Source organism: Chaetodon auriga, chromosome 12 (genome assembly GCF_051107435.1).
Source record: "Chaetodon auriga isolate fChaAug3 chromosome 12, fChaAug3.hap1, whole genome shotgun sequence".
NCBI lineage: Eukaryota > Metazoa > Chordata > Actinopteri > Chaetodontiformes > Chaetodontidae > Chaetodon > Chaetodon auriga.
Genome location: NC_135085.1, coordinates 20,557,620 through 20,570,024, shown reverse-complemented (window position 1 = coordinate 20,570,024; position 12,405 = coordinate 20,557,620). Strand labels below are relative to the sequence as shown.

Here is a 12,405-nt window from a genome sequence, read left to right as displayed (position 1 = left end):
AGCATAGCTAAGTACCTACAGACCTCACTGGGCACACAGGCTGCCTCACAGTCACAGAACACATGTTCTCCGTCAATATATCGACGGAGAACATGTGAAGTCCATGATACACATTTTTACCTTTGAAAGACACTTAAGAAGGGCAATGCATTAAAGATAACGACCTTAATGAAGAGTGAAGGCGTCAGGCTATCGATTTCAGTGGCTCTCGCTTAAAAACGTTAATTTTGTTAGTTCTTATAAATCATATGCGCGTCATGTCAGGAACTACACAAAGCAAACAGCCTCATTCAGTCAGATCCGTTCCTACCTTTGGTGGCTACTCGAACACAGTCGATTTTGGTCTCCTGTACAAACAGATAAATGAAAGCGGGAAAGGGGAAGAGGGAGGAGATAAAAAGAAGAGAATCATGGATTATGATGGTGCACACACACACACACACACACACAACACCTATATCTAAGAACCCATGGTTACAACAAAAAGCTCGGCTAGTTCCACGCTGTCCCCTATCATCTGTTGAGCTCAATGACTGTGACACAAAACGCAGTTAGGCGAGAGGGCCTACAGCACAGATTAGTGGTGCTGAGCTGCTGATTTGTCAGCCAACAGCGATCTGTCGGCAGCCTGCGGCTCAAGGTGGTCAGCCACTGTGGAGAAACCAGAGCCCTGTGACAAGCGACACCAGCCCAGCATGCAGGGCTCCAAAATGACACGTCAGGGAGCCTTTCTGAATATGTAATGGAGTTTCAGCTCTGACAACAGCCTTCAACAACACAGAAAAAAAAAACCAAAAAAAAAAAAAACACTGTTCTCGCTGTTGGCAGAGAAGTTTGTTGTCAACAATGGTCTGGTGAACAGGAAAAAAAGAACACAGACAGGAACAGGGAGGCAATGAGTAATACAACACAAAAGACACGAGTGCTGTGTCCCTGTGTTTGACCCGGCCAAGCTGTCCAATGAGCAATGAGCACACACGGGAGAGACAGCATTCAGAGGCCACGACAGGCATAATAAAGAGAAGAGAGGAGGAGGGAAAAAAAACAGGCAAATGTGGCCCTGGTGCATGTGGATTCACATTACTGCAGCTTTTAAGCTGTCAGACGGTCCTTTTGTTAAAGGCAACATTACAAGAAATTATATTAAATTTGTATTTGAATAGAGGGCTAAAAAAATTCTAGGTATGGATGGCACTCACCTTTTCTAAGTGCTAATTTTGTTTAACAGGCCCAAACAAATCACTCCAACATCATTACACATTAATTAAAGCTTGCGGTGCTAAGCGTCGACAGTGACGGCTAAATGAAAGAGAGTGCGTTTGCTTCTTGCAGATGAAAAAATAAAAATAATGTCAGAAACGCATCCATCACAGAGGAAGGAGCTTTTTCCTGCGTCAACAAGCGACTCTCTGTGAGCACTATCAGCCAATTCACAGCACCCGCTGATTCACCCTGGAAAGTTTCAGCCCGCCGATGCTTTACTTTCAAGAGCACACTCGCTAATTGGATTCAGCCCTGCCGCACGTGTTGTTTCTATTGCCTCCTTTAAGACGTGCCGGTGTTTCTCAAAGAGCCTGTTTATGGTGATTCTCATTCAGGACCACAATCAGTGGGGCTCTCGAAGTCGCCATTGAGCTGTCTGCAGCGGCTCCGTGGAGGGAGGGCCCCACCAAGTGCCACTTGATGACAGAGGCTTCGACCTGTACGATCGGCAACGCCGCTGTTGTCGCCTGCCTCCCACACTTAACTGCCGCCGGGACGACGGCCTCTCTTAAATGCCGTTGATCAAAGGCTTGTCTGGCATTTGGCGTAGAGCTCCATTGGAAAAGTCAGGAGAACAGGGCAACAGTAATGGAGGGAGAGAGCATGTCACCGCACGGAGCTCTGCATTCTGCGCTTGACCCTGCTGTAGCCTATTAAGAGTGCAGACAGTGCTGTTGGTGCATCCCGCCAGAGGACTGACACATCTAGCAGAAGCCAAATGCAATTGTGCTGCTGCGTGCATGTGTCTGCCTATGTGAGCAGTTACTGTGTGGAGTCAGGGAGTTCTGCGCTCAGCCACTTCAGTCCCTCTCAGCTGCCTCGTCAATCAACCTGTCAGTCAGCCTTTCATTCGGCATCATTAAACCCACCATAATATCTTTCATGTACACTTTAAAGAGGATATGCACATGATTTTAAAAGAGAGACGTGGTTTGACTGGGCAGTGTGTACCAGGAAGTCCTCTCTAAAGAGCTAAAAACAGGAAATAACTTTCAGGTTCAATTTTAAGTTAAGGATATTTGGTTTTTTTTCTGATGTCAGTGCTCGCGGGTTCATTCAATTAAACTCACAAATTTGACGTTCTCTTGACTTTGCTAATCTAATTGTTTAGTTGCTGAGTTGAGACAGTGTACATACTTATTAGCGCAGCGCTGTGAGACACGCTGTCAAACAAAAAGAAAATGTCAACCTGGCACGCAACGCACAACGTGTGATCTTGGGGAAGTTAGAATCACAAGTGCTGCCTTTCTTTGTGATCTTTGTTATTGCTTTTTGCTCTTAAGCAGTGATGGAAGTTGAGCTGAAGTACTCATTATGGACAGCAGGATATTTCTTTGCATTACATCACTGGATTGTTGTCACTGGTGAAGAAACGTGCACACGGATTTTAAATGCTGTAGCTAATAATTGAACTATTTCATACTTTTGGTAGTTTAATCTGTAAAAAAAACCATTACATTTTATAAACTGATCATGTGTTTTGTATGTAAAATCTGCCAAATAAGTAAGTAAAGCACCTCAAAACTGTACTTATGTACAATATTTGAGTAAATGTACTTAGTTACTTTGCACAGAGAGAAACAGACTGGCCAGACTTTTCCAGAAATGTCTAAATCGGGAACACCTTAGTGCAACTTCAGCTGAAACTGCGTGGATGAAATGAAAACACGCACCCCGTTGGCTGTGCTGACCGCCTGGTAGTAGATGCTGTAGCTTTTCTGAGGCAGCAGGGGGGCGTTCCAGTAGCCGTTGTAGGTCTTATTGTCCCCCACAGTGAAGGGCTGTGGCGAGTGGATGCCGGCGGCGGGGAACTGAGCAGTGAAGTAGTACTGGGAGTTGAGTAGCGTGGCGTTCTGGAAGTGAATGGGAACTGGGTAGCAGCGCAGGATTTCTGCTGTGCCTCGTGCTCTGCGTGGACGTTCCTCCTCCACCACCACCTGGTACGCACTGCAAACACAGGACACAAACAGAATGAGCAGACTCCGACGGGCCAAGAAGGCACCAGCAGAACACTACTGGCAATGCGGCCCATTTTCTGTTTTGCCCGTTAGCCTTGCAAAGTGTAAAAAAAAAAAAAAAAAAGCCTCTTTATGAATGGCACAGAAGCACAGCGCTGAAAGCTCCAAATCTCAGAGAGCACCAAGTCTCTAGAAGTGACTCTTTATTTAGACGTGAGATTGGAGAGGGTTTTTTTTAAAAGCATTTCTCATTCAGCCATTTCAGATTTGTTCACTAAAAGTTTTAAAGTTTGAACTGTATCAAGATATCCAGATCATAACTGATCTGATCTTGTCTTGGTATTTTTAATGTGTTCTTATGACCCTCACTCAGATTGGACCTCTGTTCTCCAGAGTAGCCCGTGTGTGAGTGATCTGAGGTGGCAAATCAGCCCCAGACTCCCTTTAAAAATTACACAGTTTTGTCAATTGTTGAGTTTGGGAAAACTTTATAAACGTTGTGAAATGCTGTCTACAACAAATTCTTATTCATTTGTCCCCTCTTGTAAATTCGGCAATTTTTTTCTTTGCATAAAAAATATTTGTTGAACATCTTGTTAACAGACATCAGCTGCACAGATGAACACAGATATGTATATCTTACTTATCTATCTTACATTACTTATATAGAATATTTCTTACTGTATATCATTAATTTCCCATATTTCCTTATGCAGTTCTGTTAAATATTAATCTTTTGCTGCTTTCATGGTACAGAATGGGCAGATTCATGTCAACATTTAGTTCCCTTGCAGTTTCCTTTTCAACACAAAACATTTATGCACAGTCAATGGAGACTGAATGAATTTTTACCGCGTAGAAAAGCACATTTTGAAACCTTTTTAAGTTTTCTTTTGGCGTATACGAGTTACAAAACAAGCTGCAAGGTTAAAGCTGGAATTGATTAGCTTAAGCAGAGCTGTACAGTGTACATGGGGTGAAGCAATTAAAGGAAAAGTGAGAATGTGAAACTTTACTGATGAAGCTGCGGAGAAAAGACAAAGAAAATGTTATTTTCTGAGTTAAAAAATGCATTAAAGAGTAGAGCAGCGGATAAAAAATATGCAATAATCAAATTTATGTACAGCTCAACAACTGCGGTCCTTCACAGCTTAATTTTCTTAAATAATCAAATAAGAGCCCCATAACGAATTCACTTGCTTATCCGAGTGAACAGGACAGGCTCAAGAATACAATGCAAGATAAATGAGCAGTGACACAGGACGGGGCCTAACGTTATTTGCATTTTCATTATTCAACAACTGAAAAGGTTAACGGCTCTTTCCATTTCCTCTCCATCTGAGCCTTGTGTTTAGCTAGATCAAAACTGCAGCCCTCTGTGCCTCTGACAGAGATGACATTGTCTCCGAGTCGGCCACTTAGCTCGAGGGGGAGACTGACTGTCTTATAGACGTTCACGTTAGTATGCATCTCGCATCCACCTGTTAAATCTATTGAGTCGCTGAGTGACAAAGAGTCTGTTTACAGCTGCCACGGAGAATAACCAGCCATGATTGGGGACTAGCGTTCCATTTCCAAAAGAGTCATGCAAACAACAAGCCATTATTACAGAAGACTGCTCGATGAATGAATGTATGAAAAAATGCATGAATGAATGAATGAATACTAGTTACTGGTTTTGGAAAGATGATCTCTGATTTTAGCGCCGTTTTATCACAGTTGGATGAGTTCATAAATAAAAAAAATAATAATGAACAAATAATTAGCACATTGTTGAACTGAATTCTGAGGGTTTTTTTTTACTATTAGCGGTGCTGTGGAGCAATTTTTGAAGCGAGTCCGTTTTGTTTGTATCATGCATGATGTATCCGGACTCGACGACATCCATCCACCGCGTTTACACTTGGTATGACTAACCTTGATTCTGCAAACAATGTGATCAGATGTCAATATGCAAGTCATTTTTAAATCCGTAGTTTTGCTGAAGAGTTAGCCGACCACCTCCCTGCACTGAGCACGTGTTTGTTCCTTATCTGGATACAGATGTTCATGTTAATGTCAGCTGTAAATGGGGCACAAATGTAAACTGAACTTCTTGCTTTATGTTTGCTTACAGGAAAGTCCCACAGGGTATTTTTAAGTGTCATCTTGCGGACCATCCCTCACCTTTACGAGATATCAATAATGTTTACAGTAGCCCAATTTCCCTCGTACAGAGAAGCTGCTTCCAGCTGCGTTCGTCACAGATTAGATTGATTAGAATTTCTTATGAATACATATAAAGATGCATATCACTCTCTTTGTGCGTGTGTCAATTTATTAGTCTATTTTGCAAACAACCATGTCAATCTATCTAATCATTCATTTAATTGTACCAGTTCTAATTGACTTGGCTGGATGCAGAACTTAGATGACCCTGAACATTTTCCCTTAGCCCACATTATTAGAAGAAATAGAAAAAATACCTCTGTCAAAGAAAACGTGCACTGTAGTGGCTGCACAACGAAGCTTTATGGTCACAGTACAAACAGCTCTGGAGATGATCAATTGTTCCCCGCGGTTGGTACTGGATGATTAAGTGTCCCCTGTGTGTACAGCATGTGCTCTTTAACCCTACAGTTTATCATAAGGTGCTTGCAGTGTCATTAGTAAATCCCCTTTGCTTTCTGTGGGTGTGTCCCAATTCCTCAGAGCTCTCCCATTTAGTGCTGGGCCGGGAGGCGATGAAATATCTAATCCTGCTGAGAGTCTGCAGGCGACATCGGCCTTTAATTACTGTCCCCTATTGAGAGCAGAGGTCAAAGGGCAGGCGGAGGTGGTGCATGGGAGGCCCTTAAGTAGCTGCAGAGCGGCATAGAAATGAGTGATGAGGGGCCTCGGCCAAAACGCTCAGATCTGATGTGAGCTATGATGGGACGAGCATTTAAAATGACGGCTGCTGTCAATCACATGACAGTTCCCATCAGGTTTAATGGATAAACAGCGACCATTCTTTTAGGATATATGCTAAGAAAACTTCCTCTGTCTATATTTTTTTTCCCCGGCTATCAGCTTTGTCTTGTACAAATAATGGCCACAATATCTTTGTTTTCGCTTTGCTGTAGCAATATACACTTAGAGCTTGCCCATATTGGTACTTTATATTCCAAATCAATCTGCAGTTAGTGAAATGAAAACAAAAGCTGGCTTTCCCCAGGTGGCTTCTTATGATATGATGATGTGGCTGTGCCATGACTTAATGATAGACACAGTGTGAATAGGACTTCCTTTCCTCAGGCAAAATACCAAGTGCCAAAGGCTATGAGGCTCCAAGGGTAGGAAGTCGTGTAATGTGGAAATCTGAATCACTGCTTCCCTTCCACAGAATATTCACTGCAGCAAGAAACTGAAAACGGGCTCACAATAAATTTGCAATTTAATAAAAATGTTTTGTTCATCTTTGTAAGTGATTGCGACAATAATACCCACTTCACTGGTTTCATTTAAAGCCTTTTTTTCTGCGGTAACTTGCTGTACGCCTATAAAATATTTAAAGGAGCGCCCCGCCTCGGTCTTATATACACATACACTGCACTGTTTCCACATCAGCTGCCTATGAAATATAAAACTGAATCAAGAGTTTCATGATGGCAGTTTGAAAATGCAGTGATTCTGGTTTTTTTTTGTTTTTTTTTCGGTAATTACTGCTGTCATGTTAATGTGCCTTTGAGCAGCTGACACCTTTGTCACCTCATGCTGAGTTCACAATTTACATCATGAGTCATTTTGACAGACCAGAGTCATTCAGTCATGTTCTCGATTTAAATGAGCAACAGAAAAACAACAAACTGATGAACAACAACGACGCGATAAGAACAAAACAGTCTGTTTATGGCTGATGTTTCATTTGATTTGATGCCAACCAGAGAATTACTACTTATTTTCCAATGATGGAAGAAGTATTTAGATAATTTACGGAAGTAGCAAAAGTACAAAAATTCAGCATTATTTAAGTAATCAAAAGTGCAAGTACTCATCATGCAGAGTGAACCCTTCCAGTGTTCCAGTATCATAATACTGGATCATTATCATTGTTGAATAATTATGCAGTACTTTGTTGTGGTTGGTTGAGGTGGAACTAATTCAAACTGCTTCTTGGGTGGTTGCATCTATAACAATCCATATTTTTAATGATCATAGAAGATCAATCTCAAATGTAGTTGCACCTATAGCTGTTGAATAAACATGAGGCTTTACAAAGTGTTCCTGAGCTCATGCAGTAACATCCTTTACCCAATCATGATACTCTCACCTGTTACCAATGAACCTGTTTACCTGCGGAATGATCCAAACAGGTGTTTTTGGAGCGTTCCACATCTTTCCCAGTCTTTGAAGCGTGTTGCTGCATCAGATTCAGAATAAGCCGATATTTATAAAAATCAATGAAGCTGATGAGGTCAAACACTAAATATATTGTCTTTGTGCTGTTTTCAACTCAATATATGTCAAAGAGGATCGCAAGTTATCACATTCTGTTTCGTTTATGTTCTGCACAATATCCCAATTCAGGCTGTGTTCAATAGCATTGCATAAAATGGGTGTACTCACAGTACAAGTACCTGTACTCAAGAATAGAATCTGAATAAACATAATTAGCTTCTTGCTGATGCTGTGATTTCCTGTGCATTTCAAAAAATAGTCCCGTTTTATTAGCAATGCTCTTCACCCACTCTGTTATTCTGCTATATGCAAGCGATGAACAGGTTAGTCGTTGTGCTAACAGCTAACTAAACCCTCACAAACACACCGAGCACAGATTAAAAGGAAAAGTCGGGAGAGGAAACCCACTGCTCACACCGCACGCCTCTGTGAAAGGTGCGTAATTGCACTTAATTCCAAAAGTGCTGAAATCCTCAACTTCGCTCCCTGAGCAGAAGACGGAAAGACAAGGAGAGCAAGAGGAGCGGGGGGGGGGGGGGGGGGCGTATGAGAAGAATGGCGTGAGCTGTTAAAAGTGGTCTGCCGGGGGGGGGGGCCGGCAGGGCAGACCTGTACTCCTGCAGCAGCGGTGCAACCCGAGCTGACACCAATTAGGCCTCCTCCAGCCTTGCTGCCCGATAGATTTCAGCTCTGCCGCCATGTGACGCCAACCAATTATGGCGGATTGACTCGGAATCGACTGGATTGTGACCTGAAACTCAGATTTATTTTTCATGTGGGCTGATAGGGGGAGAACTCCAGGCTGTTTGAGCAGATGAGGGAAGGTGTACGGGGAGCATTTCAATCACTGCCTCTCTCTCTCTCTCTAATGCCAATCGGTTGGCTCTACATGTCTATATGTCTGATTTAAGAGCGGTTGTAACTAACGCACTTCTCCTGACCCAGCATCCTTCCTCCATGTCTTTTTATTCTTTATATTTCCCTGGCGTCCATAAAGCTATAAAGCAAACAAATTAGAAGGTGCCATAGATTACATTTGCCATTAAATCGTAAAAAGCACTGAGTTGTGTCACGTTTAGGCGCAGCTATTAGCGTTCGCTATGCCGTGATCAAAGAAAGTTAGTGCTTATTTTAGGACTGTAGAAAATCACTTAACTGATTTAAAGGCCATGGTTGAGCACAGATAATCTGATGCTACAGGGTATAAACTACAGTGGAACTCCATTTCCTCAATATGCTATTTACAATGCCGGAAACTGCTGTATTTTCCAGCTTCTTCTGTTTATGCATGTGTGTGTGTGTGTGAGCTTGCTCAAGGCAAAGGTTAAGGCAGAAAGAGAGAGAGGGCTGATTTAGTGGTATGAATGATAAGGAAAGCATCCCAAATCATTTATTTCTGCAGAAGCATGTAAACATTTATTTTGATGCTACGGAGTGAGGAGGCGTATTCTGGCCCTGACGAGGGGCCATTGCAAACATTAGTTAAACACGACATGACTGATAGACAGTTCACTAATCCTCTTAAAGGAACAGTGTCCCCTCTGGTAAAAACTGTTCCCGGCTACGCGTGTCGTCCCCAGAGATTAGAAGCCAAATCCAAGTTGGAAATGTTATACCGATTAGCAATTACACAAATATGAAAAATCGTCTGCTTCCCTCAGCAGTGACAACGTCTGCCCAGATCTATCTGAAATATGATCTGACTTCAGCATGACTGCAGGATGCTGAAGTGAAATGGACATTTGTCGTCTGTTTCATCTTGATTTTTTTCATGAACCAGAGTTATCGTGTGATCAGCTCGCTCCCCTTCCTGTATTACAGCAAAACATCTGCTGTTTGAAACTCAAATGTCTGGAGCTCTATTACCTCCCAAACCCAATCAGTGTGCAAGATTGCGTTATCAAATCAAGCTTCATGCTGCTCGGCTCTGTAGTGCTGCGGATCAGTGTTCTCCCCTGTCAAATCCCTATATCACAGGGGCTTTAAAACTGATTTCATAAAGTGTTCAATTTCAAAATGAGCTGCCGCTGCTCTAGAAGAGCGATGGCTACTCTTGCAACATGAGCGGCTGCACAAAATTAAATCAAACTTTGGTGCGAAATTTAAGCCCTTAGTTGACAAAATGCTAACTCTTCAATGGACTGACGGGGACAGTTTTTGACTTCAGGGACTCCTTCGGTGCTCCAGGTCATAGAACATTTTGGAAAACATCTCTTTATGGTGCCTCAACTGAGGACGTCCCTTAGTCATGCACCTCAACCCTCTAAGCCAAAGGAGATTAGAGATGTTGTTATTTTTTGAGCTGGGGAAATTCAGATGACTAAATTTATCATTATTGGCCAGACAGCAGATCCCAACAGACCTCCTGACTCAACTCCTCTGAATGGAGGCCACTTTACAGCCACCTTAGATTTTCAAAGCATCGCGTGCCACTCGAGCTGGAGGTGCAAAACAACTTCAAAAGCCTGCCAGTATCTCGTCTTGGGCCTGCATCATCATCTCTCCTGTTTGCTGCCCTTGGCCACATACTTTCTTTTGCAATTCAGATTTTTTGCGAGACACTGAGTGCACACAGCCAGGCGGCACACTGGCCTTTATGTCCTGCGAGATTCAGGAGAAGGGAGGAGGTGGGAAAAGAAATGTGTACCTGAAAACCTCCAAAGTTTAGATGTGGAGAGGCTCTGCTGTGATCAAAGGATGCATCAATTAGTTCTGAGGTGTACTTGTGCCATGTACTGAACTCCACTGATGAATGGTGATGAATTTTTTTAATGGATGATCTCGAGAGTCTCATTAAACATATATGATCCTCACAACGAAATGTCAGTATCAAAGCACATTATTTTCTTTTTTATTTAAGAATAAACAAGCGCTCACCCCGAGTGAATCCCCATATAAAACAGATTCACCGTAGCTGGGCTGTAAAGCCTTGGTGCACAGTTAAGTCTGAGCTCAGACAAACTGAATGAAGCTAAACTAAAGTTTATATCTCCAAAGACAAATCTCTTTCATCTGGTCGTGAAGTGAGCATGCCTTCCAACAGTAAACAAAAGAGCAGTCCAGAATGCTAATTAATGGAAGCACCGATTCACGGCACTCTGTTAATTATAATTAGGGGTTTGTAATTAGTCCAGTGAAAGAATGGCAGCCTGAGTAAGGCCTTCTGAATTGTACCTGCGAGAAGATTAAAAACCGATCACTCTGTCTTTCTTGCTCAGGCCTCTCCATTTGGCGATGGGGCATTAATCTGGGCAGCTGCACATAAGGTAAACATGAGCTGACAAGCCTGACTAAAGATCTCAGGGCTGTAATCTTTGGAGGACTCAGATGAGTTGATGGTGTAAAATTGAGTTTTACAGCAGGCATAAGTGTGTACCAGTCCTCACTGAAGAAGTGAGTCCAGTCTCTGGCATTGAAGGGTAATTCTGGTATTTTTAAACCTGGACCCTTGTTTTCACCTATTTTGGTGTTTAAATGGTTAATAATTACAAAAAAGTGTTGGAATTGGTCCAGTAGATCACATCAGCCGACAGTCTGATGGCTACGATGGCTGTACCGTAATCCCCGCTGGCAACTGCGCCCGTCAAAGTGCGTCGCCTAAGACGGTAAATGGACTGTATTTATATAGCATTTCTTAATCTTAACGACCGCTCAAAGCGCTCCACAACACAAAGCCAGGATTCATCCATTTGCACACACATTCGTACAATGATGGCGAGTTGCCACCTGTGCATTACGAGGAGTAACCATGCACCGCTGGCACAGCATCGGGAGTATCTTGCTCAAGGATACTTCGACACGTAGACTCAAGGGCCAGCGATCGAACCACTGACCTTGTGATAAGTTGACGACCGCTGCACAAGTCACAGCAGGCCCCAGTAAAAAGCTTATAAAAGTGCTTGTTTCTGCCACTGACAGTGTCTGACAACATTAAGATCCCTACAGAGAAAGACCTTTTTCTTAAAGCGTAAGATCATTTTTAATTGACCAGAAAGAGGCGTTACATCGCTCTGCTCGAAGCCACCAGACTCCTTTGACAAAAACAGTCATTTTACCTCACAGAACATGGGGGCTGCTGGTCTACCGCTGCCGCGAATGGTTTGTTTGATTGTGTTAATGTGTGACTTTGGTATTTTAACAAGCTCATTTGGATCCAGATTAACCCTTTAAAACACCGCAGTCACACAGTGTAACAGTCACACAATGCAGCGATCACAGAAGTAATGTGTTAGCCCAAACACGGCCGCTGGTCGGTGGATTTCTTTTTACCTTTGGGCACAGCTGGACTAGCTGATCTCCCCTGCTTCCAGAGCTAAGCTAAGCTAGCCATTTAACAGCAAAATAGTGTGTTATCAATCCTTCCATCTAACTCTAATCAAGATAATAAATAAACGTATTTTCCTTAATATTCTTATGTTTTATGTTATGTTAATGTGAAGAGACTCATCACACTCAATGTCAATTTTGGAAGAGATAAAAACAGATGAGCTTCAGATACAGAATAGCTTAAACGGCCAAACAATAAAGTATCTTCTCCCCTCACCTTATATGTTGGTACCACATATAATAAGATTAACAACACACATGTGCGTGCACACACACACACACATACAGCTCACCAACTAATATGAACAAAAAGACGATCAAGCACACAGCTAGAAGCCCAAAGTGGCCTTGGAGGAAATGGTAACTTTTGTCCATTAATTTGGGATTTTATCAAAAGAGCTACACTGCTTCTCTCGTAAGTGACTAATAAATGCAGCAC

The 12,405-nt window shown here is 42.6% G+C and overlaps 1 protein-coding gene across 8 annotated transcripts in view; it reads right to left on the bottom strand.

The window, feature by feature from the left end:
• LOC143328808 (receptor-type tyrosine-protein phosphatase mu) overlaps positions 1–12,405 on the bottom strand; it is a 150,221-nt gene that overhangs the window by 52,235 nt on the left and 85,581 nt on the right. For all 8 annotated transcript variants that reach the window (XM_076744141.1, XM_076744144.1, XM_076744142.1 and 5 more), the window contains 2 exons: positions 2,937–3,210; positions 311–347 (listed from right to left, as the gene is read on the bottom strand). In XM_076744141.1, coding sequence (XP_076600256.1) covers positions 311–347; positions 2,937–3,210 — 311 coding nt within the window. The remainder of the gene's footprint in view (positions 1–310; positions 348–2,936; positions 3,211–12,405) is intronic.